General features: G+C 43.2%; 1 protein-coding gene across 1 annotated transcript in view; it reads right to left on the bottom strand.

Annotated features, from left to right (window-relative positions):
* LOC127651086 (integrin alpha-M-like) overlaps positions 1–26,518 on the bottom strand; it is a 53,163-nt gene that overhangs the window by 14,634 nt on the left and 12,011 nt on the right. The window contains exons 9-22 of the mRNA XM_052136810.1: positions 18,471–18,606; positions 18,318–18,391; positions 16,124–16,253; positions 15,870–16,012; positions 15,598–15,744; positions 15,322–15,519; positions 15,040–15,170; positions 14,762–14,910; positions 14,284–14,450; positions 14,075–14,197; positions 10,021–10,091; positions 8,316–8,390; positions 7,895–7,972; positions 4,961–5,038 (exon numbers count right to left, since the gene is read on the bottom strand). Coding sequence (XP_051992770.1) covers positions 4,961–5,038; positions 7,895–7,972; positions 8,316–8,390; positions 10,021–10,091; positions 14,075–14,197; positions 14,284–14,450; positions 14,762–14,910; positions 15,040–15,170; positions 15,322–15,519; positions 15,598–15,744; positions 15,870–16,012; positions 16,124–16,253; positions 18,318–18,391; positions 18,471–18,606 — 1,700 coding nt within the window. The remainder of the gene's footprint in view (positions 1–4,960; positions 5,039–7,894; positions 7,973–8,315; positions 8,391–10,020; positions 10,092–14,074; positions 14,198–14,283; positions 14,451–14,761; positions 14,911–15,039; positions 15,171–15,321; positions 15,520–15,597; positions 15,745–15,869; positions 16,013–16,123; positions 16,254–18,317; positions 18,392–18,470; positions 18,607–26,518) is intronic.

Below are 26,518 nucleotides of genomic sequence, written 5' to 3'. Positions count from 1 at the left end.
TGTCTTTGCTATGCTTGACAGTGGCTCCAATGGGACTTTTGCTTCTAAGAAGCTAGTTCATGCTCTTAAGCTGGAGTCACACAAAATGAACATCAAACAGAACTCCATGGAGACCAAAAATCTCAAAGTTGTCACCTTAGCAGTGGATCCATGAGCTGAACGAAATTTCTACTTTGACGATTGGTCAGAGTCTTCACCAAAGTCAGTACCAACAGAGGAGGATGCCATTAAACTTGCTTCCAAACTCCACAAACTGCTCACCTGTGGAGGCTTTAGATTAACCAAGTGGTTAAGCTGGACTGGGCAAAGTCATTACATGAGGTCAACCTTGACCAAGAGGATTTGCCATTTGAACGAACACTAGGTGTCCTTTGGGATGTGGAAAGAGATTGCTTTACATTCAATGTCAAGGCAGTAGACAAACCTGTAACAAAGAGAGGAGTATTGAGCATTACCAGTACCATCTGTGATCCTTTAGGGTTTGCAAGTCCATTTGTGCTCAAAGCAAAGGCAATTTTTCAAGAGTTGTGCCGCACGAAAGTCGTCTGGGATGAGGAGGTACCGGTGGACATAGCTGCTCAGAGGTGCAGATGGTTAAACGACTTGCCTCTGTTGTCTGCACTGAAAATTCCAAGATGTGTTACACCAAAACCTACTAGAGTTGCTTGATAGCGACCCAGCTCCATAATTGTTCTCACCAATCAACTAGCTACTAGCAGTAGCGGTAGTTGCTATGGAGCTGGACCAGCAAATCAATCGCCACTTGGAAATTCCAATCGACTTTCTTTTGGACAGACAGTACCATCGTACTTTAGTAAATCAACAACAAGCATTGTCGTTTCCAGACATTCGTCACCAAGCTTATTTCACAAATATATGAGTGTTCAGAATCATGCCAGTGGAGACAAATTGATTCTGCTTCTAACCCTACAGATGATGTCTCTTGAGGAATGACTATGGAAGAGATCTTGGCAAGTGAACGATGGGTATCTGGTCCACACTTTCTTCAACTTGAAGAGGAACACTGGTCTTTTCAACCTATCATAAATTACTTGCCAGAGGAAGCAGAGATTAGCATAAATCCAAACCAAGTGATGAAAAATGCAGTGGATAGTCTACTGGAACAATACTCCAGTTGGCATCGAAAAGGGCTACTGCTATCCTGTTGCGTGTCAAGGCTTTGCTATACAAGAAAGCAAGTGTGCATCTTTCCAACCCCATTGGTGAGCTCCAACAAGCAGAGTTAGCCATTTTCAATTACATACAAACTGCATCTTTCATATCTACTCAAGCCAAAACCAGTTCCCTTCTCAATCTTAAACCTTTTGAAGATGAAAACAACCAACTTCTTCAAGTGGGAAACAGACTAACATATGCCCCAATTCCCTTCGAGGCTAAACTACTAATAACTACGAGTGATTCTACCTAAAAATCATCATGTCACCCTGCTGATTATCAATCACTACCATCTTCGCTTGAGTCATGCAGGCCCAGAGCGAATGACGGAAATTCGTCAATGTTTCTGGATTCTAAAGGTACGTGCTATCATTAACTGAACTTTCAAGTCATGTCTACAGTGTCAGAATGTAAGAGCTAAGATGCAATACCAGCAAATGGCAGACTTACCTGACTCTTGACTGACACCAGGTGAGCCTCCATTCACACGTGTGGGCATAGACTACTTCAGGCCATTCTTGGTTAAGAAGGCACGCAGTGAGCTCAAGGAGGTACAGATGTTTGTTTACATGCCTCACCACGATGGCTATCCATTTGGAATATGTGCAAACCCTTGATACTGACTGCTTTATTAATGCCTTACAGCGATTTATCGCTAGGAGAAGCCCACCCACGGAGATACGATCGGATAATGGGACTAATTTTGGATTTCGAGAGTTGCGGAAGGCCTTGAGTGATTGGAATCAACAAAGGATATCTGATTACCTACTACAGAACAATGTAAAATGTATCTTCAATCCACCTGCCGCCTCCCACATGGGTGGTGTTGGTGAGCGACAAATTCGCACTGTTCGTTCCATTCTAAACATTGTCCCATTCTAAAGTGGGCTAAAGCACATAACTGTAATCAGAAGGTTGCTGGTTCGAACCCCACAGCCACCACAATTGTGTCCTTGAGCAAGACACTTAACTCCAGGTTGCTCCGGGGGGATTGTCCCTGTAATAAGTGCACTGTAAGTCGCTTTGGATAAAAGCGTCTGCCAAATGCATAAATGTAAATGTAAATGTCCTATCGCAACAGGCACCAGATGATGAGGGTTTGGCAACACTGTTTAGCTGTTTTGAGTCTATTGTCAATTTTAGACCAATCAATAAACTCTCAGACAACTTATCAGATCAAATACCACTAACACTAAATCATCTGTTGTTTCTACATTCCGGACCAAACAAGACCTTTACCAGTGCAGATGGCACCAGGTGCAATATTTGGCAGATGTCTTCTGGTGCAGATGGCTCAAGGAGTACTTGACAAAAATGGCTGCAACCAAAGAGAAATCTTCAAGTAGGAGATCTTGTGTTTATTATTCATGAAAACCATGCAATCACTGGCCGCTAGGTCTGCTTACTCAAGTCAATCCAGGTGCAGATGGACTTATGCATACTGTGGAAGTGAAAACACAAGCAGGGGTCTTCATCCATCCCGCAGAAAAAATCTGCCTCCTGGAAGCCAGTCTTATCAATTGAATTAGTTTAATTGAGCTTTCCTAAGAGACACCCTTCCTTTGTTTGAATGACCTGTTTTGGGTCATTGGGGCCAGGATGTTGGGTGCTGCCCCTTTAAGGACGTTGAGACTGTGGGCTCATGTGATTGCCCAGGAAAGGGTGCAAAACAATTATTAAAAAAATAACGAACTGAGGGAGAAAGCCATGTTGTTCTTGTGTTAAGACTTGCTGAAATTCTTTAACAATTCCAGATGAAACCATAATCTAAAACAATCTATTCCCAAAGTGGTGAGTATACTTTTGTTGTTATAAGTATATTAATGGTTCTTGATGTATTGCTATATAGATCGCTATTTGCAATTAGCACCTCAATAGCGATCCAAGTAGATGCGCAAAGCACACATTGGACACAGCAAAAATAAGGCTGGGTCTGCCTCCTCCCAGGGCAGCACTTGCAGGCTCACCACCAGATCCCTAAAAGGGGTCATGGGAAACTTGGTCACATAGCCTGGTCGGGGTCTCAGGATCACGTGAGAGAATTCCGGATCAAACCCCAGGCACGTTTCACTGACAATGAACGCTTGCAGGTACCTGACCCTCTTGATGGAAGTGAGTGCGGTCAGGAAAGCAGTCTTAAATGAGACAGCCTTTAACTCGACTGACTCTAGGGGCTTGAATGTGGCTCTCCGAAGGCCCAGCAGGACCCGTGGAGTGGTCCGATGAGGGTAAGAGGCGCGACCTAGGAGAGTTCAGCCACCTGGCGCCTCTCAGGAATCTGATGATCAGGTCACGCTTACCAAGGGACTTACCTTCAACTGCATCGTGGTGTGCTGCTATGTACACCTTCAGGGTGGAGGGGGACATCCACACCTCCAGCTTCTCCTGCAAGAAGGAAAGCACCAACCCGACTGCACATATTTGGGGGTCTTTGCTACGGAAAGAACACCACTTAGCGAACACACACCACTTCAGGGAATACAGCTGCCTTGTAGAAGGAGCCCTGGCTTGAGTGATCGTGTTACCACTGCAGGCAGTGTACCACTTAAATCTTCAGCATCCCATCCAGGGACTAGACGTGGCGGTTCCAAAGGTCTGTGCATGGGTGCCAGATGGTGCCCCGTCCCTGAGAAAGAAGGTCCTTCCATAGGGGAATTTGCCAGGGAGGTCTGAGAAACAAGTCTGGGTGGTCCAATACGGTGCCACAAGGGTGACTTGTTCCTCATCCTCCCTGAGCTGAAGGGACAAGGGACTAGCCTCGATGAGGGACTAGACCCCAACCAGGCTTTGTGACCAAGTTTCCCATGACCCCTTTTAGGAATCTGGTGGTGAGCCTGCAAGTGCTGCCCTGGGAGGAGGCAGACCCTTCCGACAGGCTGAAGGACCGCAGTTGAGCCGAGGGAACGTAGATCCGGGGTGATGTCGAGGGATCGACAGGCCAAGGCAGTGTCCAGTTTTCTGAGGGTCTAGGTGGAGTTGGAGGTTCAAAAGTTCTCCATGTCTGGGATATCTCAGAGGGCAATGATCAAGCCGATGGCTTGGGGGAAACCGGCTGATCAGGAGAACTCAGGGTGGGCACCAATTCTAACTCAAATAGTACAGTGAGAAATGGCTCTGGAACAGAAAGTTTTGCAATGCTGGCTCTGGGATGGACAAGTCTTGCAATGCTGGTTCATTGGACGTAGCAGATGTGGGCGGTAGGTCGTTGACTGTGGCAGGCCTGGGCATTGGCTCGTTGACCAGAGGTGAGGCTGTGACATGGCATGGAGTAGACTCAGGATCCTCCATGCTAGCTCAGCAACCATGATGAGGAACTCTGGCTTGGTGGCCATGAAACGGGTCTCTGGCAAAAGTGTTGCAAACAAATCGTTCTATTGGATTGGTCACAAAACAGTCTAATTTTCTGCACAATTTTCTGTAAAGTTGCTTTGAAACAATGCATATTGTCAAAGCCACTATACAAAGAAAAAAAATTGATGGCTAAATCTAAATTAGAGATGTAAAGTTTAATTAACTCTCAGAGACCCAGCGTAGAAAAATTCCAACATTTATTTGAAAACAATAATATCTCATTTTAATTTAATATGGAAAAATTTACACATAAAAACAGCTGACACTGGGCAACTATTTTGGTAAAGGGGCCACATCTGGCTTTATTTTTATTATTTAAAAAATTTTAATAATTATTTTACAAACTGAGGGATGAGTCGACATTATTTGTAGTCCTCACAGATGCTGTTGATAGATCTTACATTGTATTTAACCTTCAAACACTTGTTCTTACCTTATCGTATCAGCAACAGATGCTGAGCTGTCCACAGGGACGGTTACTGGTGTAACAGTCGTCCGTACAGCTACAGTGCTGAAATGCAAACACACACATGAATGATTTATTTTTCAATTATTATGTGAAAGCCCAGGCAGCTCCGCCTCAACCCGAGCCCAGCTCTTAGCCCCACGCAGGAAGCTGACTGCCCCTGTCTCACAGTCCGGCACAAGGACCCGGAAAGCTCCTAAGCACCCCTGAGACAGACGACCCCGGGAGCGAGACATAGCTATACAGGAGTGGGCGGGGCTGTCCATAAACAGAATATTTGTCCACTTACCAATTATATTAAGCCACTTTATACCTGAATGGTCCCAGACCATGGGGGTATGTACAGGAGTCGGCGGGCTGTCAATAAACAGAGTATATGTCCACTTACCTAGTATATTATACCACTTCTTCTCAAAACAGAGAATGCAATGTATTTCTCAAAACACAAGCAATGTATTTATTCTGTATTCTGTCTGTCTAGCTGACATCACTGGACTTCCTGTTGCTGACGGCACACTACACGAGTGTTTGCTTGTAGCCTGCTTAGGTTGCTTAGCATTGCTTATTCTTATTCTCATACGTTCATCGTTATATCATTTTTCATTTTACCGCATTTCTGGTTTTTCCGCTTTTCTACTGTTTCATCTATGTGTATTTTATATGTTGCTGCTGGCGCCTAGCTAGAGTCTGTGTTTGTAGCCTGCTAGTTTTTAGCATCGCTTGGATATCTGTTTTCAGCCTTTAATCCTTAACATCTGCCATTTTTAAGTGTGCATTGGGATTTCCCTCACATTATTCTCTTATCGCGATTCAACTGCATACATTTTTCAGCGAGCACCCGTGATAAATTTAAGGAATTAGTCAGTCTGACGGAGAAGATTAATGAGTTAGATATACGCATCCGAACGCTAGTGGAGGTCAGTGAGAAAGAGAAGCTGGTAGATACTGTTTCGGATGTGGGCATTACAGAGAGCAACACACACACTTTGGTTCCGGCTGTAGAGCCCCTGCAGCAGGGCATTTGAGTGACGTCTTAGCAGCATACTCGCTCAGCAAAGAGACGCCACTATCCCGCTCCTGTTAGTATTTCCAATCGATTCTCCCCACTCAGTGATGCACCCACTGAGAATCATGTAGAAAGAGCCCTTATTATTGGCTATTCTATTGTAAGGGAGGTGGAAATAGAGACTCTAGCCACTATTGTTAATTGCATTTCGGGGGCCAGAGCGTCTGACATCAAATCAAATTTACATGTGCTGGCTAATGCTAAACGTAGATTTTCTAAAATTGTTATCCATGTTGGCACTAACGATTTCCGGCTTTGTCAGTCGGATATCACTAAAGATAATGTTAAAGAGGTGTGCAAATTTGCAAAAATGATGTCAGACACAGTAATATGCTCTGGTCCCCTCCCTGCTCATCGTGGTGACGAGGTTTGTAGTAGATTAGTGTCACTGAATGGCTGGATGTCTGAGTGGTTACTGAAGAATAAAATAGGATTTATAGACAATTGAAAGAGTTTTGGGGGTAGACCTCAACTGAAAAAAAGAGACGGACTCCATCCCTCCAGGGAAGGCGCAGCTCTCCTCTCTAGTAATTTGGCTCATGGTCTTAATAATGATAGTATTTGACTAACTGGGGCCTACGTCAGGAAGCAGACAAACTGGTTAATCCGAACGTCTGCTAGCTGCCTTGAAACGTCACACAGGTCACATAAACTACAACACATAGAGACTGTTTCACCTAGATATCTCATAGAGACTGTGTCTGTTCCCCAAACTACCAAACACAATACCCTCACTAAATCAAGCTTGTTCACAAATTGGTGTTCTTCCCGAGCCGAAGACCCCCAGAGATGTGCAGCTGGGTCAGTGCTTTCCTTCCTGCAGGAGAGGTTTGAGGGGCGGCTGTCCCCCTCCACCTTGAAGATATATGTAGCCACTATAGTGGCTCACCATGATGCTGTAGAGACGGTAAGTTCCTAGGGAAGCACGATCTGATCATCAGGTTCCTCAGAGGTGCCCGGAGGTTGAATCCTCCCAGACCACGCCTCTTCCTCTCATGGGATCTCTCTGCTTTCCTCCTGGGCCTGCTCCCATGCTAGTTATGTCGCTTCTCTCAACAGGGATGTGGGGAACAACATGATGTCTTTTTGGGGCTTTGGGGGAGGTTACGTGCAGACTGATGCATCTGCTATTACACATGCAGCAGCTTGCTTGCACCTGCATCAGCAGTTCACGAAACGCGATTAAGAGGTTGTGGCATTTTTCTATAGGGACGATCGACACAAGGTCGAGTGAGTGACAGAAGAGGAATGTCTTGGTTACTGTGGTAACCTCCGTTCCCTGATTGAGATAATGAGACGTTGTGTCCCTCTTGCCATAACGCTGTACTAGCCGCTGAAATGGCCGCACCTTGTCTCAGCTCCTCAGTAAAAAAACCTGAATGAGAGTGGCCATTCCTTCTCCATTTAAACCTGTATGTCTGCGGGAGTGGCATGCAAATTCCACTCGCCAATTCAGGGCTATAAAGAGTGACCCCTAGTGTCACTACATTGACACAACGTCTCATTCCCTCCATCAGGGGACAGAGGTTACGACAGAAACCAAGACGTTGTGAAGTTGATTAACTCTCAGAGACCCAGTGTAGAAGAATTGCAACGTTTGTTTGAAAGCAATAATATCTCATTTTAAGTTAATATGGGAAAAAATCTACACGTAAAAACAGCTGACACTGGGCAACTCTTTTGGTAAAGGGGCCACATCGGGCTTTGTTTTTATTATTTTACAGATTAAAATAATTATTTTACAAACTGAGGGATGAGTCAACATTATTTTTAGTGCTCACTGATGTTGTTGATAGATCTTACGTTGTATTTAACTTTCAAACACTTGTTCTTACCTTGTCGTATCAGCAGCAGATGCTGAGCTGTCCACAGGGACAGTTACTGGAGGAACAGTCGTCCGTACAGCTACAGTGCTGAAACACAAACACACACAAAGAAAAAAACTTGATGGCTAAATCGAAATTATAGTTGTGAAGTTTGATCAACTCTCAGAGACCCAGTATAGAAGAATTGCAACGTTTGTTTGAAAGCAATAGTATCTCATTTTAATTTAATATGGGAAAAAATCTACACATAAAAACAACCGACACCGGGCAACTATTTTGGTAAAGGGGCCACATCAGCTTTGATTTTATTATTTTACAAATTCAAATAATTATTTTACAAACTGAGGGATGAGTCGACATTATTTGTAGTGCTCGCAGATGCTGCTGATAGATCTTAAGTTGTATTTAACCTTCAAACACTTGTTCTTACCTTTTCGTATCAGCAGATGCTGAGCTGTCCACAGAGATGGTTACTGGAGGAACAGTCGTCCGAACAGCTACAGTGCTGAAATACAAACACACATGAATGATGATTTAGTTTTCAATTACTATGTTTTGTGTCACTGTCTTTTATTCACACATACAAAAGTGTTGCAAACAAATCATTCAATTGGACTGGTTCAGTCACAAAACTAATTTTAATTAAAATTTTCTGGAGGCTTAGCTGTGACATGGAGCAGCCTGAGGCATTGCTGTGACATGGCATGGATACGGGGAAAAAGATGGCGCTAGCTCAGCGAACATGATGAGTAACTCTGGCTTGGTAACCGTGACGTGGGACTCTGGCTTGGCGGCCATAATGTGGGATTCTGGCTTGGCATCCACCTCCCCCATTGTGAACGATGAACCACAAATTAGTATGGCACGGTGTATATACTGAGCCAGGCTGTGGGTACTCTTACCACCTGGCAAAGGGGAAAGCGAGAGCTAGAACGAGTGCACTGGCATACATGGTTGCCAGATTGCACAAAATAAGTATAACATTAGGCAGAATATTTCCAATTTGCGCAAGTTTAAATCTCAAATATTGCATCTCATATCTGGCAACCCTGAGCATGTTAAACGCTTGTGGAGGCGCGTTAGGTCCCAATGTAAGATAACTCAAAATCCAAATGAAAAAATGCTTTTAGGATAAATGAGCCATGGGCCACATTAAACCATGTGGAGGGCCGTGAGTTACCTGGTCTGGTTTAGCACGACCCACGTTCCACAACCAATGGCTTGGGTTGGGGGCGGGGCTAACTCTTTGTTTGACCAACGGCAGTATTCAGAAAGCTGTTTTGAAAAGGTTTATTTTTGCATATCCATTTGGTGGCACGGTCAAATTTACTTCAACATCACCTCGAGCTTTTATTTTGTCATATTTTTTGTCATAGATTTTATCATTGATATTTTCACAATGTTTCTTTTGGCAAGCAAAATCATTGTGATTATATTGTGAATACTGGTATATTGCCCAGCTCTAACTTTGTTGTAGATGTTAAGAGTATTTCTGTCTTACTATAGTCGTATAAATATGTTTTTTTTCTTTCTTTTTTTCTCATATACTACACATTGGTTTATTCTTTGACTGAACTGATAGTAAAATCAAGAGTTTAGTGTTTTAAGGTTTTTTAAATGTTTGTAATACAACATATAATGAAAAATTTAAAATCGGACATTTTGTGCAAGATTCTGGGGTGTTTGCTTCTTGCAATGTAAATACTAATAATACTCTCAAATTATAAAAACATATTTTACTCAACTTAATCTTATGTTTTTACTATTTTTTTATTCTCTCCTCTTTCCTCCCCAATTTGGAATTCCCAATGTGCTCTACGTAAGTCCTCGCGGTGGCGTAGTGACGAATCTCAGATACCTCCATGTCTGAGACCATCAATCCATGGCATCCACTCACCACGCGCCCCACCGAGAGTGAACCACATTATAGAGATCACAAGGAGGTTACCCCATGTGACTCTACCCACCCAAGCAACCGGGCCAATTTGGTTGCTTCAGAGACCTGGCTGGAGTCACTCAGCACGCCCTGTATTCAAACTCAGGACTTAATCATTTCGAGCATTGATACAATTTGAATAAAAGCGTCTGCTAAACGAATAAATGATGTGGTGTCAGTATCAGTGGATATTACTTACATTAAACTGAAGTTCAGTGTCTGGTTGGCCACACTGATGTTCATTGATTTACAGCTCCTTTGAAACAGCATCTATACATGGAGATGAAAAGACACAATGGTAAATATAGCTGCAAGCAGCGATGGCGGGCCCAAGCCGGTGGCACCGCCACCCCCGTGCCTTTAGGGTCGCTGTGCACGATGGGCAATAACGTAAGCTCGCTTTGACCGTCGAGAAGACGTGTGCTGTAGAGCTCGCATCAGCGCGGGCTCTGCAAAAGTGCGCATGGAGGGCACATATCGACCACAAAGTATACGTGAGCACCCTTCCGATACCTAAAATGAAAAATGAGACACCCTACGGTCTCATGGAGCTAATGTACACACGAAATAAGTACACAAGACTGAAAATTCATATGAAGTGTGCCATTTGAGACAGGGCCTATGACCGTGAACCACAATAGTCACATCTATGAGGTAATTCAAATGTAGAATAATTTTTGATGTCATAGGATGTCATAGGTCAATATCTTTTGCAGCACTTAAACGTGTTAATCCAGAAGGCCAGTATTTATCTGGAGGTCTTTGTACAGGTTTATTAATGTAATTATAATGTACTCTTATGTGTTCCTATGATATGCAATGGAAGTACATTTTTATGTTTAACATGGGTGTATTCACAATACATAGAATACAATATAATATCTTAAGATTATTTATCATTATGTTAAGTACATCACACAAATTTGACTGTATTCACCTGTAATGTCTCCAATAAGTACAGTATATTGGCCTGTATGGCCATGATATATTGCCTTAGCTAGACTTTAGCTAACCTATTACATTAGCTAGTAGCTCATGAGTCATGAATGTTAGCAAGACACAACTATATATATAATATATAATAACTATATTTGCTTTTGGCTAATTAGCTGTATAGTCGAGGCACTGTACACGACGCGGAGGGAGGGAGGGAGGGTGGGCATCGACAAAATCTCATCTACCGACCTGATGTTTTGATTTTTTATTTAATAAATATATTTGTTTGACAGGGAAGCTGTGCGTAAACAGGAATATATATATTAATTTATTTATAAAAATAAATAAAAAACACCCCAGAAAAAAGGGCACTTTCTCTCGAGGAAGAAAAAGGGCAGGTGCTCAAGCCCCTTTGATGTCTATGTGTGCACGTGCCTGAGGGTGAGTAAATGATGAGAGAAATATCTTTTTGGGGTAAACTCATTTTATTTGAAAGACTATCTAGGTACATAATAACACTGCATTGCTGTGACTGTTTATAACTATTTCAAAATGTACAAGCTCACACTTTAAATGGTCAGTGCTTTGATTTTTAAATCATTAAAATAGCAACAGATCAGAGAAAAAAATGGAGATTGAGTGATTATTTTTACATTTTACATGCCATTCAAAAACGTGGCATTTTACAACGTAAGAGAGAAATAAAAAAAACTTAAAATAATACCATTTGTACTTTTCAATGACTTGGGATGTCTATGTTCAGGGCGATTTGGAGCTTCAAAGTTCCAACAGAGAAATTCCCTCCCACTTCCTTCCCCACACACACAGACAGAATGGCAGGGCCACTATGTCTGTCAGAGAGAGACAGAGAGAAAAAACACAGAACGGGAGGGGGCACTCTGTCTGTCAGAGAGAGAAAAATTCCAAGAAATCCACATTCAAACCACAATATCTGACTTTCTGTTGGTCGGAGCTAATGACTGTAAATTAGAAAGTTGTTCGGCTTGACGAGAATAATATACACGCCGAGTTTTGTAACTGTAGATAGAACTAACTAAGTTATAACACACTTCATGTGTCCTTTTTTAGTCCTAAATCAATTTCCTCGCCACGGCCAAACCGTTCGAGATATCAATAATCCGTCCGGAATGTAGCATCCTCAATGTCTTGACTTCATGCCAACCGAGTTTGGTGGCGATTGGATTCATTCTCTAGGAGGAATATATATAATTCCAGAGCATGTGTTTCCAAACCACCCATAATAGCCGACTTTCTGTTGGGCTGGCGTAAAACTTAGAGCACGAAAGTTGTTCGGCCCGATGAGATCTACAAGTGTACCGAGTTTCATATTATTACATGCAAGCATGTTTGATATATGGACAAGTGTTCGAATCCCATTCCAGGGGGCGCTGTCGAGCCCCCCTGCCACGCCCGTGTACCATCTTCGGCCCGGCCCTGATGGCAGCGGGTTCTGACCCGTGTGCAAAGTTTCAAGAGTTTTCGAGCACGTTAAAGGCCCCAAAACCTTGAAAAACAAAAATAAAAGCATTCTCACTCAACAGCCAAATCATCCCCCTCCCCCCAGACACAGAGAGACGTAGGGTCAGTGGGAGAGGCAGAATAAATTCTCCAAAACATCCACATTCAAACCAAAATATCTGACTTTCTGTTGGTCTGAGCTAATGACTGTAAATTAGAAAGTTGTCCGGCTCGATGAGAACAATATAATTACTGAGTTTTGTGACTGTGGGTCAAAGTGTAAAACCAACCCCCTCACTTTTGTCAAAAGGTGGCGCTACTGAGCCCCTGCACCACGCCCGTTTCTGAAACTTTGCACATGTCTACTGGCTAATAAATGTGATGTGTCTGTCGAGTTTCATGCAATTTCAAGAATGCTAAGAGTCTCAAAAGCATCAAAAAGAATATTCGAGTTTGAAGCATTGCCGCGGCAACAGTATCCAAGATATCAATAATCCTTTCACATGTCTACATCTGCCGTGTGTTTACATTACACACCAAAAGTTTTAAGTAAATCGGGTAAAAATAAGAGGGTGATTTCAAAGCATTTTGAAAGTGACACACTTCCTTCTGCCAGTTGGTGGCGCTATAACTTTGACTCACAATAGTCACATCCATGCGATCGGCCTGTTACAGCGAACACACTGCTGAAGTTTCATCGAGATCAATTAATGTATGCAGAAGTTATAACACACTTCCTGTTTCTCTTTTCGCGCCATCATTTCGTTTCCTCGCCACGGCCAAACCGTTCGAGATATCAAAAATCCGCCGGCAATTTTTCATCCTCAATGTCTTGACTTCATGCTGACCGAGTTTCGTGGCGATTTGTGGAATTTTCTAGGAGGAGTATTTCAAATTCCATTGCATGTGTTTTCCAAAGAACCCTAAATAGACGATTTCCTGTTGGGCTGGGGTAAAGTAAAAGTATGAAGGATATATGAAACGATGAGATCTATATGTGTACCAAGTTTCATATTATTACATGCAAGCGTGTTTGATTTATGGACCAAGTTTTCGGACCCCGTTCCAGGGGGCGCCGTCGAGCCCCCCTGCCACGCCCAGGTACCAGCTTCAGCCCGGCCCTAATGGCCACGGGTTCTGACCCTTGTGCAAAGTTTCAAGAGTTTTAGAGCACGTTAAGAGCCCCAAAAGTGCCCGAATAGTCGTAAGAAAAATAATATTCTAACGAAAACAATAGGGCCTTGCCTTTTCAAGGCTTGGGCCCTAATTAAAGTGACATACATGTACACATTTATAAAAGTTTGAGGGCTGTCAGAGTTAATTCAGAAAGTTAACACAGTTTAATTTATTTACCATAGTTAACACATTTAGCTAATTTGACATTTAAAATATTGGTTATCAGAAAAAGTATTTATGTCCGTCGTGTTTCAACACTGCTCTTCTGGTGGATGAATCTTATGATTTGAGGTTTCTCAAAGTATAAGTCTCTGCAGAAAAGTAATGGGTGTTTTCATAACTGTGGGCATTTTAAAACTGGGATGGGCGTTTCTAAACTATCCAATGAAAGTAGGGAACCTCATGTGAGAGGTTGGCAGATGGTTTAATCAGCGGCCACAACTAGCAGAAGCACAGCATTTAAATCGGTCACAGCAACAAGGCTCATGTGCGCCCCTAGAGGGGGCTGCTGGGTCATAAAAACATTAATAATATTTATTAATTAATATATAATTATACTATATCTATTGACAGCCCTGACAGTTTATAACAACAAAAACTTTATAAAGTAAAGTTGATAAATTCTTGTTGTTTGTGTCAAATTTATATGAATCGCAGTTCACCTCAGCATTCTCTTCTGTCCTGCTGTCGATATCAAGAACAACCATTGAGTGTCCCACCATCATCCGAGTTTGCCAGAAATTCATCCGTATCTTCAGAGGAGACAGTGTGTCTGCAACACATCGCTAAAACAAACGGAATATATCTCAAATTTAAGCTGATGTGATCGTGTAGAGTTTTAAAAGCTCAAGCTGTGATAGACAACACATACTGCCATGAAGATTGGGAAGGTGAAACAGGAAAAATCATCATCCAGCAGAATGAACCTCTGCAGAGTTCTAGATGATGAATGATTTGGATCAAAGAATGCTCGACTTGTTTTTGTTAAATCATCCAAGTATAGGTTGATCGTTACATTCAGACTCCGTATTACTGATCCTGAGAGAGATAAAAGAGGTAAGACATCATTACAGTGAGTTTTCCATTGTTTTGATCATCTGCTGTGCGAAAACTGTAAGTTTGATCAGTTAAAAAAGTCAAAGCACACTATTCCAGAACAATCTGCAGGTCTGCACCAAGTTTGGTGAATGTAGCTTTAAAGCTCTAGAAGGAGTCCGTTTTAGAAATTTCGGTTTCGGATTAGGGTTTCTCAAAAAACAATGTTTTATCAATATGTTGGCTTCAACTTAATGGAACAATTGAAAATGATATAGAAGTCAAATGTATGAACTATAATAGCGTAACATTACCTGTGCTAATGGTCCTCTCCGTCACATTGAAACAAGAAGTGAGGTTAAATGCGAGAAACACATCAGCACTCGGACATTCAAAGTCCTTTAGACTGATTTCATGGGGGTTGAAACTCAGTTGTGAAGATACAGATATCACCGGCCGAGCTCTGAGATAAAGATGAAGATAAATTAGTGAATAACTAACAGTCTCAAGTAGACACACGGATTGATTTTGTTATTTAAACTGATGTTGAAAGTGAATATTTCATTTATAATAGTGTTGTGAATAGTCCTACTTCAGCAGTACGATCGCTCCTTGAGCTCCGACTACAATATCAGGCAGATTATCATCGCTCATGTCCATCTGACCTGATAGAGACACTCCAAACTGATGTATCCCAGGAAGAACTGACCGTGCTGCAATCCGCTAAACACACAGACACACGTTTTTCTGTCACAGTGGAGACTTTCCATTGACTTTCTACTGAGCTGATGATATTTTCGGCATTTTATACACACAAGTTTGTTCTGCTGGTTAGTTTTGTTCAGCTGTGCATTAAAGCTCGTGTTCCTCTGACCTGAGGAGTACGTGTCGGGCGGATGCCGTGTTTCCTCTCGCCGAGGTAAATGTAAACAACTCCCCATTCATCCTCCAGCGGCGCCCCAACAGCTACATCCGGCACATTGTCTCCATTCAAGTCCTTTAGTGACGCCAACGATGCAGCAAACCTGCCAGTTGGTGACTCGCTCACAGTGAGAATCTGCTGCAGAATGAACTACAGACAGAACAAGAATGATGAATGATGACATAAACCAACATGAGCAGCTGCTGAGAGAGGTGAAACTGTAAGTACCTGCTCCGTTAAAGCATAAACGTACATACGTCCTTCTCTCCTCGGATGGGGCTGGTAAAATAATGGTGCTCCGACAAGGAGAAAATCTGTGTTTCCATCCAAGTCGACATCTAACAAACTTAAAGATGCTCCAAAATATGATCTAATCTAAAAATCACAAAATGAGCACAATATGTATCTAATGTCATGTTAATGTTATTGGTAATGTGGTTAACAGGGTCTAAAACAATAACCGTGTGTCAGTGCAGACTGTAAACTGTACTATCACTGACCTGTTCTCCTGTGATTCTCCCCGTCACTCGCCATGTATTTTCAGTGTTAGTGAAGAGGGTCACCAGACCCCTGTGTTCAAAGGACGGACCCCCAGAGAACAGAAGAGACACGTCACCTCTGTGTCCCACCACAGTAGAGTAACCTGAACAACATCAGCACTGGTCAAAAAGCACTAGGGTTACGTTACTAACCCTAACATTAAAATTAAATTAAATAAAACTTAAACAAAAGACACAATGAAACATGAACACACCCATGTAAGAGTCTTTACTGAGAGCTGCATCTTTAATCTCTGTCTTTCTGAATCCAGATCCCGAATCAGTCACTTCATACAGAACTCCACACTGCTCATTAGATCCAACCGAACCCACAATCACAGAGTCCTGAGAAAAAACCATCAAAATCACCTTTTACTCTTCGCTGTGACTGGTTAATGGTACCACACATACACAGTTTGTATGTGTATATATATACGGTGTATATATATATATTTACCGGGGCTAGTTGTCACACTTTTTACTCCAGTGAATATTTCTCGGGGGACAGTAAGATTTCTGTATAACTGCACACCTTTTCTAGATCAGTACTTTTGTACCACACAAAATAAAATATCAATATCTTCTTTTCCCAGTTATTTTTTGTAATGTTGGGAAGAAATGCATTTATAGCAGAGAACAGTATAATAAATGTAAGAGTTTTTATTAGAAACAGGAAGGCAAATGGTCCTATAAGCTGGCTGGGGGCCCTCATAGACACAGGGCCCTATTGAGGGGGCCTTGCTGTGGGGGCCACATATTCAAGCAAATATAAACTTAAAGTTGATGGGTTGCCAGATCTTTCAGCCCAGGTGAATACCCCATAATGACAATGTGATAGAAGTTTATTTGAAATCTTTGTATTAAAAATAAAAAATCACATGTACAGTATTCACAGCCTTTACTCAATACTTTGTTGAAGCAACCTTTTTGGGCAGTTTCTCCCATTCTTCTTTGCAGGACCTCTCAAGCTCCATCAGGTTGGACGGGGAGAGTCGGTGCACAGACATTTTCAGATCTCTCCAGAGATGTTCAATCGGGTTCAAGTCTGGGCTCTGGCTGGGCCACTCAAGGACATTCACAGAGTTGTCCCGTAGCCACTCCTTTGTTATCTTGGATGTGTGCTTTGTGTCGTTGTCCTGTTGGAAGATGAACCTTCGCCCCAGTCTGAGGTCCAGAGCGCTCTGGAGCAGGTTTTCATCAAGGATGTCTCTGTACATTGCTGCATTCATCTTTCCCTCGATCCTGACTAGTCTCCCAGTTCCTGTCACTGAAAAACATCCCCACAGCATGATGCTGCCACCACCATGCTTCACTGTAGGGATGGTATTGCTCAGGTGATGAGCGGTGCCTGGTTACCATCAGACATGACGCTTGCCATTCAGGTCAAAGAGTTCAATCTTTTATTCCTCATGGTCTGAGAGTCCTTCAGGTGCCTTTTGGCAAACTCCAGGCAGGCTGTCATGTGCCTTTTACTGAGGAGTGGCTTCCGTCTGACCACTCTACCATACAGGCCTGATTGGTGGAGTGCTGCAGAGATGGTTATTCTTCTGGAAGGTTCTCCTCTCTCCACAGAGAAATGCTGGAGCTCTGTCAGAGTGACCATCAGGTTCTTGGTCACCTCCCTGACTAAGGCCCTTCTCCCCCGATCGCTCAGTTTGGCCGGGCGGCCAGCTTTAGGAAGAGTCCTGGTGGTTCCAAACTTCTTCCATTTATGGATGATGGAGGCCACTATGCTCATTGAGACCTTCAATGCTGCAGAAATATTTCTGTAGCCTTCCCCAGATCTGTGCCTCGAGCCACATTAACCAGCTCTGACTGGGGGACCCCGAGGCGTTCCCAGGCCAGTGTGGAGATGTAATCTCTCCACCTAATCCTGGGTCTTACCCGAGGCCTCCTCCCAGCTGGACGTGCCTGAAACACCTCCCTAGGGAGGCGGCCAGGGGGCATCCTTACCAGATGCCCAAACCACCTCATAATAATACCACCACCAAAATAACCACCTGTTATTTTTTTGTTGGGGAGAAATGCAGTTATAGCAGAGAACAGTATAATAAATATATTCCTTCGACAGCACTTTTCATACAACGCACAAAGCTTAACCCTATAAAGGCTATATGAAATAATAGTCAGTAAACTCACATCTTTAAAGAGTTTTATTAGAAACAGGAAGGCAAAAGGGTCCTATAAGCTGGCTGGGGGCCCTCATAGACACAGGGCCCTATTGAGGGGAGCCTTGTTGTGGGGGCCACATATTCAAGCAAATATAAACATAAAGTTGATGGGTTGCCAGATCTTTCAGCCCAGGTGTGTATGAGTTACTGTGTGGTCATTCGAGCAGGTTCAGTCATTTTTCATATTTGCAACTCAATATGAAATACTGGAATAACAGAAATAATAATAATCTCGTACCTTGTTGGAGACCACACTGAATCCTCTCGAAGATATCTCATTCTGTCTGTCTGAGGTGAGAGCGCTCAGTGACCCTGAAACCAAAGCAGATCCTTCAACAGGTAAAACTTACAGTGATTGTACTTGTCCTTCAATTCTTAATTTAGATTGCACCTTCAACGCTGTCGATCTTGTTTTTCAGGTCGTCAATAATTCCTTTGAGTCCAGCGTAATCTTGAATGTAGAATGTGTTGTTTTGTTTTGGTACTGAAGCCAGACTAGTGAGTTTCTTCAGATCAATAGTTCCAACCTGACAAACAGAAGATTTAATTGTGTTATGATGAGAATAATGGAATATTCTCAACGTTAACATTTTTTTAGAACGCAGTGGGGCGTTCCGTCCGCCAGGGGCTGGAGGACTGTCTCCGATCCGTTAGAGGGTGGAGGCGTGGCCGAGGAACAAGCTATGGCATATCGGAGAACTGGCAAGTAAGTGTTTTTCTTTCTCTCTCTCTCACTGCCGCTCCGCGTTGGCCTTTTCCCTCTCGTTTAAAAACGTTGGCCTTTTCCCTCTCGAAAGGCGCGCCCCTCCCCAGGGAAAGAGTGGGGGGGGGGGGGTTGTACGTCATGCCGGGGACTCCCCAGCCTGAGAGAACGAGGGAGGAATGTGGCAGGGCGGAGGGCGGGGCTGGGTCGTGATTATACACACCCGGTCCCTTATCAGGCTAATCAAGCCTCCGAGAGGGATAAAGGCCGACTGCGGAGGATTGTGCAGGAGATAGTGATAGTTTATGGACATGTCCGTCATGTGTGTGTTTTTGTCTTTTATTTAAGTTTCTTTTTAAACTATTATTTATACACATGTTGTTAATAATCAAACATCGTGAGTTCGTTTGTCTGAGGTGACGACAATCTCAGCTTCTAGCCTAAGATGTTCAATTAACCTGTATATATTCTAAATATACTTGAGTTCAGCATAATAACGATCATTGATTACTGTTTACTGTGTATAAATATATGTTTAAATAATGTATAGATCTGTTCAGTGATTATATAGATTTGTAAGCTTATTGTGAAATGACTCAGCAAAGACATTTCGGATAATTCCGTTTATGAGCTTAGGCGCCATCTAATGGTAAGATTTGATATTACAGTAAATAATGTTATGTTTATAATAGAACATTATTAGGATGAATGCCAGCTGTTGTTAATTACGATGGGCATGTTTGATATCTAATTATTGTTTATTATTCACTGTTTCAGACCACACAACATACTACTTCAGATACCATATCTAATAGAATAATTCTAAATGCCCTGTGGTCTGACTGTGCTGTTCATTGTGATGAATATTCCTGCTGGACTGAATTAAAACTGTTACTTCTGATTCCTGCCTCCTGTGTTCTGACCGACACACCAGTGCGAGCACAGCTAGTTCGAACCATTGCAAATACAGTCCTAAATAAAACCTCAGAAACATTTGGTCCTTCGAGCCGGATCTTTGTGCTTACACTGGACCAGAATGGATGAATATCAGACTCAAGGTGCACGTCCTAGACGTTCAGTCCGCCATCCAGCCTATTTGGAAGAATTTGAAGTTCAGTATCCAAATCAAACTAGAGTTTCTATGACGGCACAGCAGTCACATGGGCTAGAAGATTATCAGCACAATGCTACAATGATAGCACATGGGCACAATATCAGTCATCAAAGTACAGACAAGGAACCTGGGATCAGAACACCTGATTCGTTAGATGCAGGAGATCTAGGTAGAAAGCCCTTGTATCTCAGAGATCAGTGGAGGGAGCTAGATGATTATTCACCACAGATGGAGAGTTATTCAATACCTAGGGAATCCAGAGAAAGATTGTATGATCTTGAAAGAGAGAACAGACAGCTGCGTCAAGCACAGCAAACAATGAAAGAGGAAATTGGACAACTGTTGGAGATTCAGAAAGGTATGCAAGAAATGCTAATGAGAAACCAAACAAGTTTAACTTCTTCACTTCCTAAACCACAGCCTTTAGCCCCAACACCTCCACTACCTTCACCTAGAACTGTCTACAGATCTATTGAGCAACCTGTTCCTAGACCAGCCTCTCGAGTTCAGCCGATACCAGCCCCCCGCAGACTTCTGACCCCACATAGAAAAGAGCATCTTGATGCTACAGATATTGAGGCTCACATAGTTACATCCCCCTTTACTAGTGATGGATTGACTCATGTTCCATTAAACATGCTTAATCCCTGTAGAAACCAAAGAGACTTACGGCAGGTGGAAACAAAACTGGCATCTTCTACTCCTCTAATGCCATCTGTTCCTTCTTATTCTCAACCTTATAGACCACCAGTAAACCCCGTGGCGTGGCATTCCAGTTCAACTAGACAAGAGACAACTTATAGGGGTCCACAGCCAACCATACCTGACTTCATCCATCGAGACCCAGGCGAATTTACCAGGCTAAAGTTAGCTTTGGGTAACTTGTTACCAGAGGATGCAACTGAACTGTTCAAATATCAGGTACTCATTGACCATTTGAAACTAATGGAGGCACGTCTGATAGCGGACTCTTTCTTGAACTCACTTACCCCATATACAGACACCATGGAGGCGTTGACTGAGAGATATGGCCGTCCTCATCAACTGGCTCTAAATAAGATAGCAGCTGTTATGGATTCTGCAGATATCCAACCTGGTGACACGGTTAGCTTTGAACGCTTTGCTCTCCAAGTCCAAGCGCTTGTAGGCCTCCTCAGGACATTGGGGTCAGAGGGAGAGGTTGAACTACGCTGTGGTTCTCATGTGTCGCGACTTCTCACTAAATTACCTACAGAGTTACGTGCAGCCTTTAGAAGAAGCATCAGCAATGAACCTGGTATTGTGTACACCCTCTATGATCTGGCAAAGTGGCTGAAATTTGAGTCATGGTGTCAGGACCATGATAGCTTTGCGGGAAACAAAACCCAGAGAGACAGAGTCAGAAATAAGGTGGACTTAAGCAGAGAACCCAGATTCAAGTCCAGATCAGCCACAATCCTCCATGGTGCAGATCAGACAACTTCATCTGAAATAGTACGGCAACCATCAAATAAATTTGAGAAGAGCAATGCATTCTGTCCATACTGTGATAACAGAGACCATTATCTGAGCCAGTGCACCATATTCCAAGCACTCACTAAAGAACAAATCACAGACTGGATAAAGAGGAACAGCAGATGCTGGAAGTGTGCACGCTCACATCGATCTGCGCAATGCACGCTAAAGAAGCCCTGCCACAGGTGTAATGGCAAACACTTACAAATCTTACACGACGTTAACGTTAAGACAGCAAATGAGGGTACTTGTCTGGTGAGCTCTACCACAAAACCACTGTACTTGGACAGACCTCCAAGTTCTAAACGAGTCCTTTTGAAGGTGGTCAGAGTTGTCCTGGAGCATAATGGGCAGAGTTTGGACACCCATGCCGTACTAGATGATGGATCTGAGCGCACCATCCTCCTGTCATCAGCAGCCAAAACGCTAGGACTCAAAGGAAAGTCTGAGGACTTAACTTTAAGAACCATTAGGCAAGATCTTACTACTCTAAAAGGTTCAGCAGTGTCTTTCAGAATTTCAACACCCACTCAACCACACAAGAGCTATAAAATCCAGAATGCCTTCACAGCTGAACCCTTGAGCCTGGCAGAGTACTCGTATCCTGTGGCAACCTTACAGCAGAAATACAGCCATCTGAAAGGCCTCCCACTTCAGCCCATTCATAAGGCTCGTCCATTGTTGTTGATCGGAGCTGATCATCCTCATCTCATTACCACAATAGAGCCAGTTCGACTCGGTCCACCAGGTGGCCCAGCAGCCGTTAAGACACGACTGGGATGGGCTTTGCAAGGTCCGGCTCGTGTACTGGAGGTAACTCTTAACACTCAGCAGTGTTTACATGCCACTTTTAGCCCTTCACAGGCAGAGTTGCTCCAAAATGTGGAAAGGCTTTGGCAGGCTGATGTCATTCCTATCAAATCAGAGAGGTCAGTCACACGATCAAAGCAAGACCGAGAAGCTATACACCTTCTACAAACTCAGACCACAAGAGTATCAGTTGATGAAGTGTATCGATATGCCACACCCTTACTGCGCAAGAAGGGCATGCCACTCCTTCAGGCCTCAATGGAAGCAGTGCTGCCTAATTTAAGAAACACTGAAAGGTGCCTTGAGAGAGATCCAGTCAAAGCAGCTGCATATAAGGAAGAAATAAAGAAGCTGGAAGTAGCTGGTTATGCCGTAAAACTTTCCCCCCATGAAACCAGCAAAGAGGGTGAGTCATGGTTCCTACCTCACCATCTAGTTCAGCATAATGGCAAGAACCGTGTAGTTTTTAACTGCTCCTTTCAGTATCAAGGCCAAGTTTTAAATGACTACCTGCTACCTGGTCCTGCTCTAGGCCCATCATTGTTAGGCGTCCTTTTACGCTTCCGTGAGTATACTGTGGCTGTGAGTGGTGATATCAAGGGAATGTTTCACCAGGTCCGCCTTCTACCTGAAGATAAACATCTCCTTCGCTTTGTGTGGCGTGACCTGGACAGAAACAGGCCTCCGGATATTTTTGAGTGGCAAGTACTACCCTTTGGTACAACTCGCAGCCCGTGTTGTGCCATATATGCTTTGCAGCGGCATGTTAATGACCACAGTGAACCAGGTGATGAGGTCAGATTCACAGTCGTGAGGAACTTCTATGTAGATAATTGTCTGCGAAGTGTTCCATCCCCTCAAGAGGCCAAACACCTAGTAGATAGACTGTGTGAACTTCTTGCTACTGGAGGTTTCCAACTCCGTCAGTGGGCAAGTAATGTTCCTAGCGTAATTGAGCATTTGCCAACTGAAGCACGATCTGACAGCAAAGAGCTGTGGTTGTCCCAAGACCGAAATTACACCCAGGAATCCACTTTAGGATTGAAATGGCACTGTCAATCTGACACATTCGGTTACAAAACCCGCCATGTAAAGCCAGGAAAATGTACTCTGCGTCACATTTATAGAGTATTAGCAACGCAGTATGACCCCCTTGGCTTTATCCTCCCATTCACCACACATGCTAAATTGCTGGTCCAGAGACTTTGGGATAAGCAGAGGGAATGGGATGACCCTAATCTGCCTGAGGACCTCCTGGAATCCTGGAATAACTGGGAAAAAGAACTCCCTGACCTGGCCACCATTACACTGCCTCGTTGTCTTGTGACATCAAATACAGATCAGTCTATGGTTACCAGACAGATTCACATATTCTGTGATGCCTCGGAGAAGGCATATGGGTCTGTCGCCTATCTACGGACAGAAGACCCACAAGGCCAAGTTCAGCTAGCCTTCATTATGGCAAAATCTAAAGTTGCTCCTAAGCGACAACAAACCATTCCCCGACTGGAATTATGTGGTGCATTAAATGGTGCTCAACTGGCCAAACTCCTTGAAGCTGAACTCACTTTAGAAATCAGTAAAGTGATCATGTGGACAGACTCCACAACTGTCCTTACATGGATAACGTCTGAATCCTGCAGATTCAAAGTATTCGTTGGTACGAGGATTGCAGAGATCCAGGAACTGACTACTGGATGTACCTGGAGGTACGTAGACTCGTGCAGTAACCCAGCTGATGACCTTACTCGAGGTAAAATGCTTACAGAGTTATCAATACCCAACAGGTGGAGCCAAGGTCCATCATACTTGCTCCGACCCGAACCAGAATGGCCAGTTACTCCTCCTATACAAGATCCCATGGATAAAGACGAACAGCGAAAGGTTATTTTCTATGGATTACTGACAGAAACTACTGCCCCTAACATTCCTGACCCTGCCAACTATACTTCCTGGAGTGACCTTGTTGAAGCAACAGTTCAAATTCATAAACTCAATGAAACCCCATTGGCAGCTAACTACCAAGCTGCAGAAATGTTCCTCTTTCAAAGATCACAAATTGATAGTTTCCCTGAAGAGTACAGCCTGCTCAAAGCGAAAAGACCAATTCTCTCTACCAGTCGGTTGTTAACCTTAGCCCCAGAATATGATGAGTCTTGCCAAGTAATTCAAGTTGGTGGTCGTTCATGCAGAAGGAATGGAGCCATCAGTGATCCACCCTATAGTGCTAGATCCTTATCACACAGTCACCAAACTACTAATAAAAGAATATGATGACAAGCTTTGCCACCCCGGACCAGAGAGAGTATTTGCGGAGATACGGCGAAACTTTTGGGTGCTGAGAGGGCGTGAAGCCATCCGTAGACAGCAACGTCTATGCCAAGAATGTCACAAGTGGAAAGGCAAACCGATCATTCCAAAGATGGCAGATCTGCCACCAGCCAGACTGAGAATTCAGAAACCACCTTTCTATAGTACGGGCATGGATTGTTTTGGACCATTTCAAATCAAAATTGGCAGACGCAGTGAAAAGAGATGGGGGATAATCTTTAAGTGTCTCTCCACAAGATGTGTTCACCTTGACTTGCTTTCCTCTATAGATACTGATTCCTTCTTAATGGCCATGCGGAGGTTTGTAGCCCGTCGTGGTAAACCATGTGAATTATTCTCAGACCATGGCACAAACTTTCATGGTGGAGAAAGAGAACTTCGAGAGGCCTTTGCATCCCTCAGCCCTCAACTACAACAGCATCTGGCCAAGCAGAAACTTTCTTTCCATTTCAACCCACCAAGTGCGCCACACTTTGGGGGTACCTGGGAACGAGAGATCCGCTCTGTAAAGAATGCTCTTCGGATCACCATCGGCTCACAGACAGTATCTGAGGAAGTGCTCCTGACAGTGCTTATTGAAGTGGAAGGGATTCTGAACAGTAAGCCTCTGGGGTACACATCTTCCAATGTAGCTGACTTTGACCCAGTCACGCCCAATTACCTACTCATGGGGCGGCCTGACAGTTCATTACCACCTGTTATATATCCAGCTTCAGAGCTCATGGGGCGGCGGAGATGGAGGCAAAGTCAGGTGCTAACCGATCAATTTTGGTCAAGCTTTATTCGCCACTACTTACCAACACTCCAAGCTCGTCACAAATGGTGTAAAGATACGGGTGACATATCCCCGGGAACTATTGCTATGCTTGTAGATTCACAACTCCCACGTGCCATGTGGTTGGTCGGCAGAGTAAGTAAGACCTTTCCTGGAACAGATGGTCATATCAGAGCAGTGGAAATCCAAGTGAAAAATAAAACATACACTCGGCCAGTTGCAAAACTAATTCCACTTCCAGCCCTCACAGATGACGAACATGATAAAGACTCAAATCCCCCTAAGTGACTGTACCAATAAAGTAGCAAATATGTTCAACATATTTGGGGGCGGCGATGTTGGGAAGGAACAACCAATCAGATTAGTTGTTACTCTATTGCGTCAGTCATTTTCTGTTCCTGACGAGCCCGCCACGCGAGATATCGCTTGAGTTCCTCCAGCATGTGAACCGCATGTGTGTTGAACCTAACATTCATGGTTAAAGTGGATATGTTTAAGTTGTGCGTCAATGAGACTATGTAAGTAATCTAATGAGTGTCTATATCAGATATCACATGTTGTTAATAATCAAACATCGTGAGTTCGTTTGTCTGAGGTGACGACAATCTCAGCTTCTAGCCTAAGATGTTCAATTAACCTGTATATATTCTAAATATACTTGAGTTCAGCATAATAACGATCATTGATTACTGTTTACTGTGTATAAATATATGTTTAAATAATGTATAGATCTGTTCAGTGATTATATAGATTTGTAAGCTTATTGTGAAATGACTCAGCAAAGACATTTCGGATAATTCCGTTTATGAGCGCTAGGCGCCATCTAATGGTAAGATTTGATATTACAGTAAATAATGTTATGTTTATAATAGAACATTATTAGGATGAATGCCAGCTGTTGTTAATTACGATGGGCATGTTTGATATCTAATTATTGTTTATTATTCACTGTTTCAGACCACACAACATACTACTTCAGATACCATATCTAATAGAATAATTCTAAATGCCCTGTGGTCTGACTGTGCTGTTCATTGTGATGAATATTCCTGCTGGACTGAATTAAAACTGTTACTTCTGATTCCTGCCTCCTGTGTTCTGACCGACACACCAGTGCGAGCACAGCTAGTTCGAACCATTGCAAATACAGTCCTAAATAAAACCTCAGAAACAGATTTTGTTCTCAAATTAACATCTCGCTGGAGGGAGATT

The sequence above is a fragment of the Xyrauchen texanus genome, chromosome 10 (assembly GCF_025860055.1).
Source record: "Xyrauchen texanus isolate HMW12.3.18 chromosome 10, RBS_HiC_50CHRs, whole genome shotgun sequence".
Classification (NCBI taxonomy): domain Eukaryota; kingdom Metazoa; phylum Chordata; class Actinopteri; order Cypriniformes; family Catostomidae; genus Xyrauchen; species Xyrauchen texanus.
The sequence above is the reverse complement of the archived record's forward strand: the minus strand, read 5'-3'. Positions and strand labels throughout refer to the sequence as shown.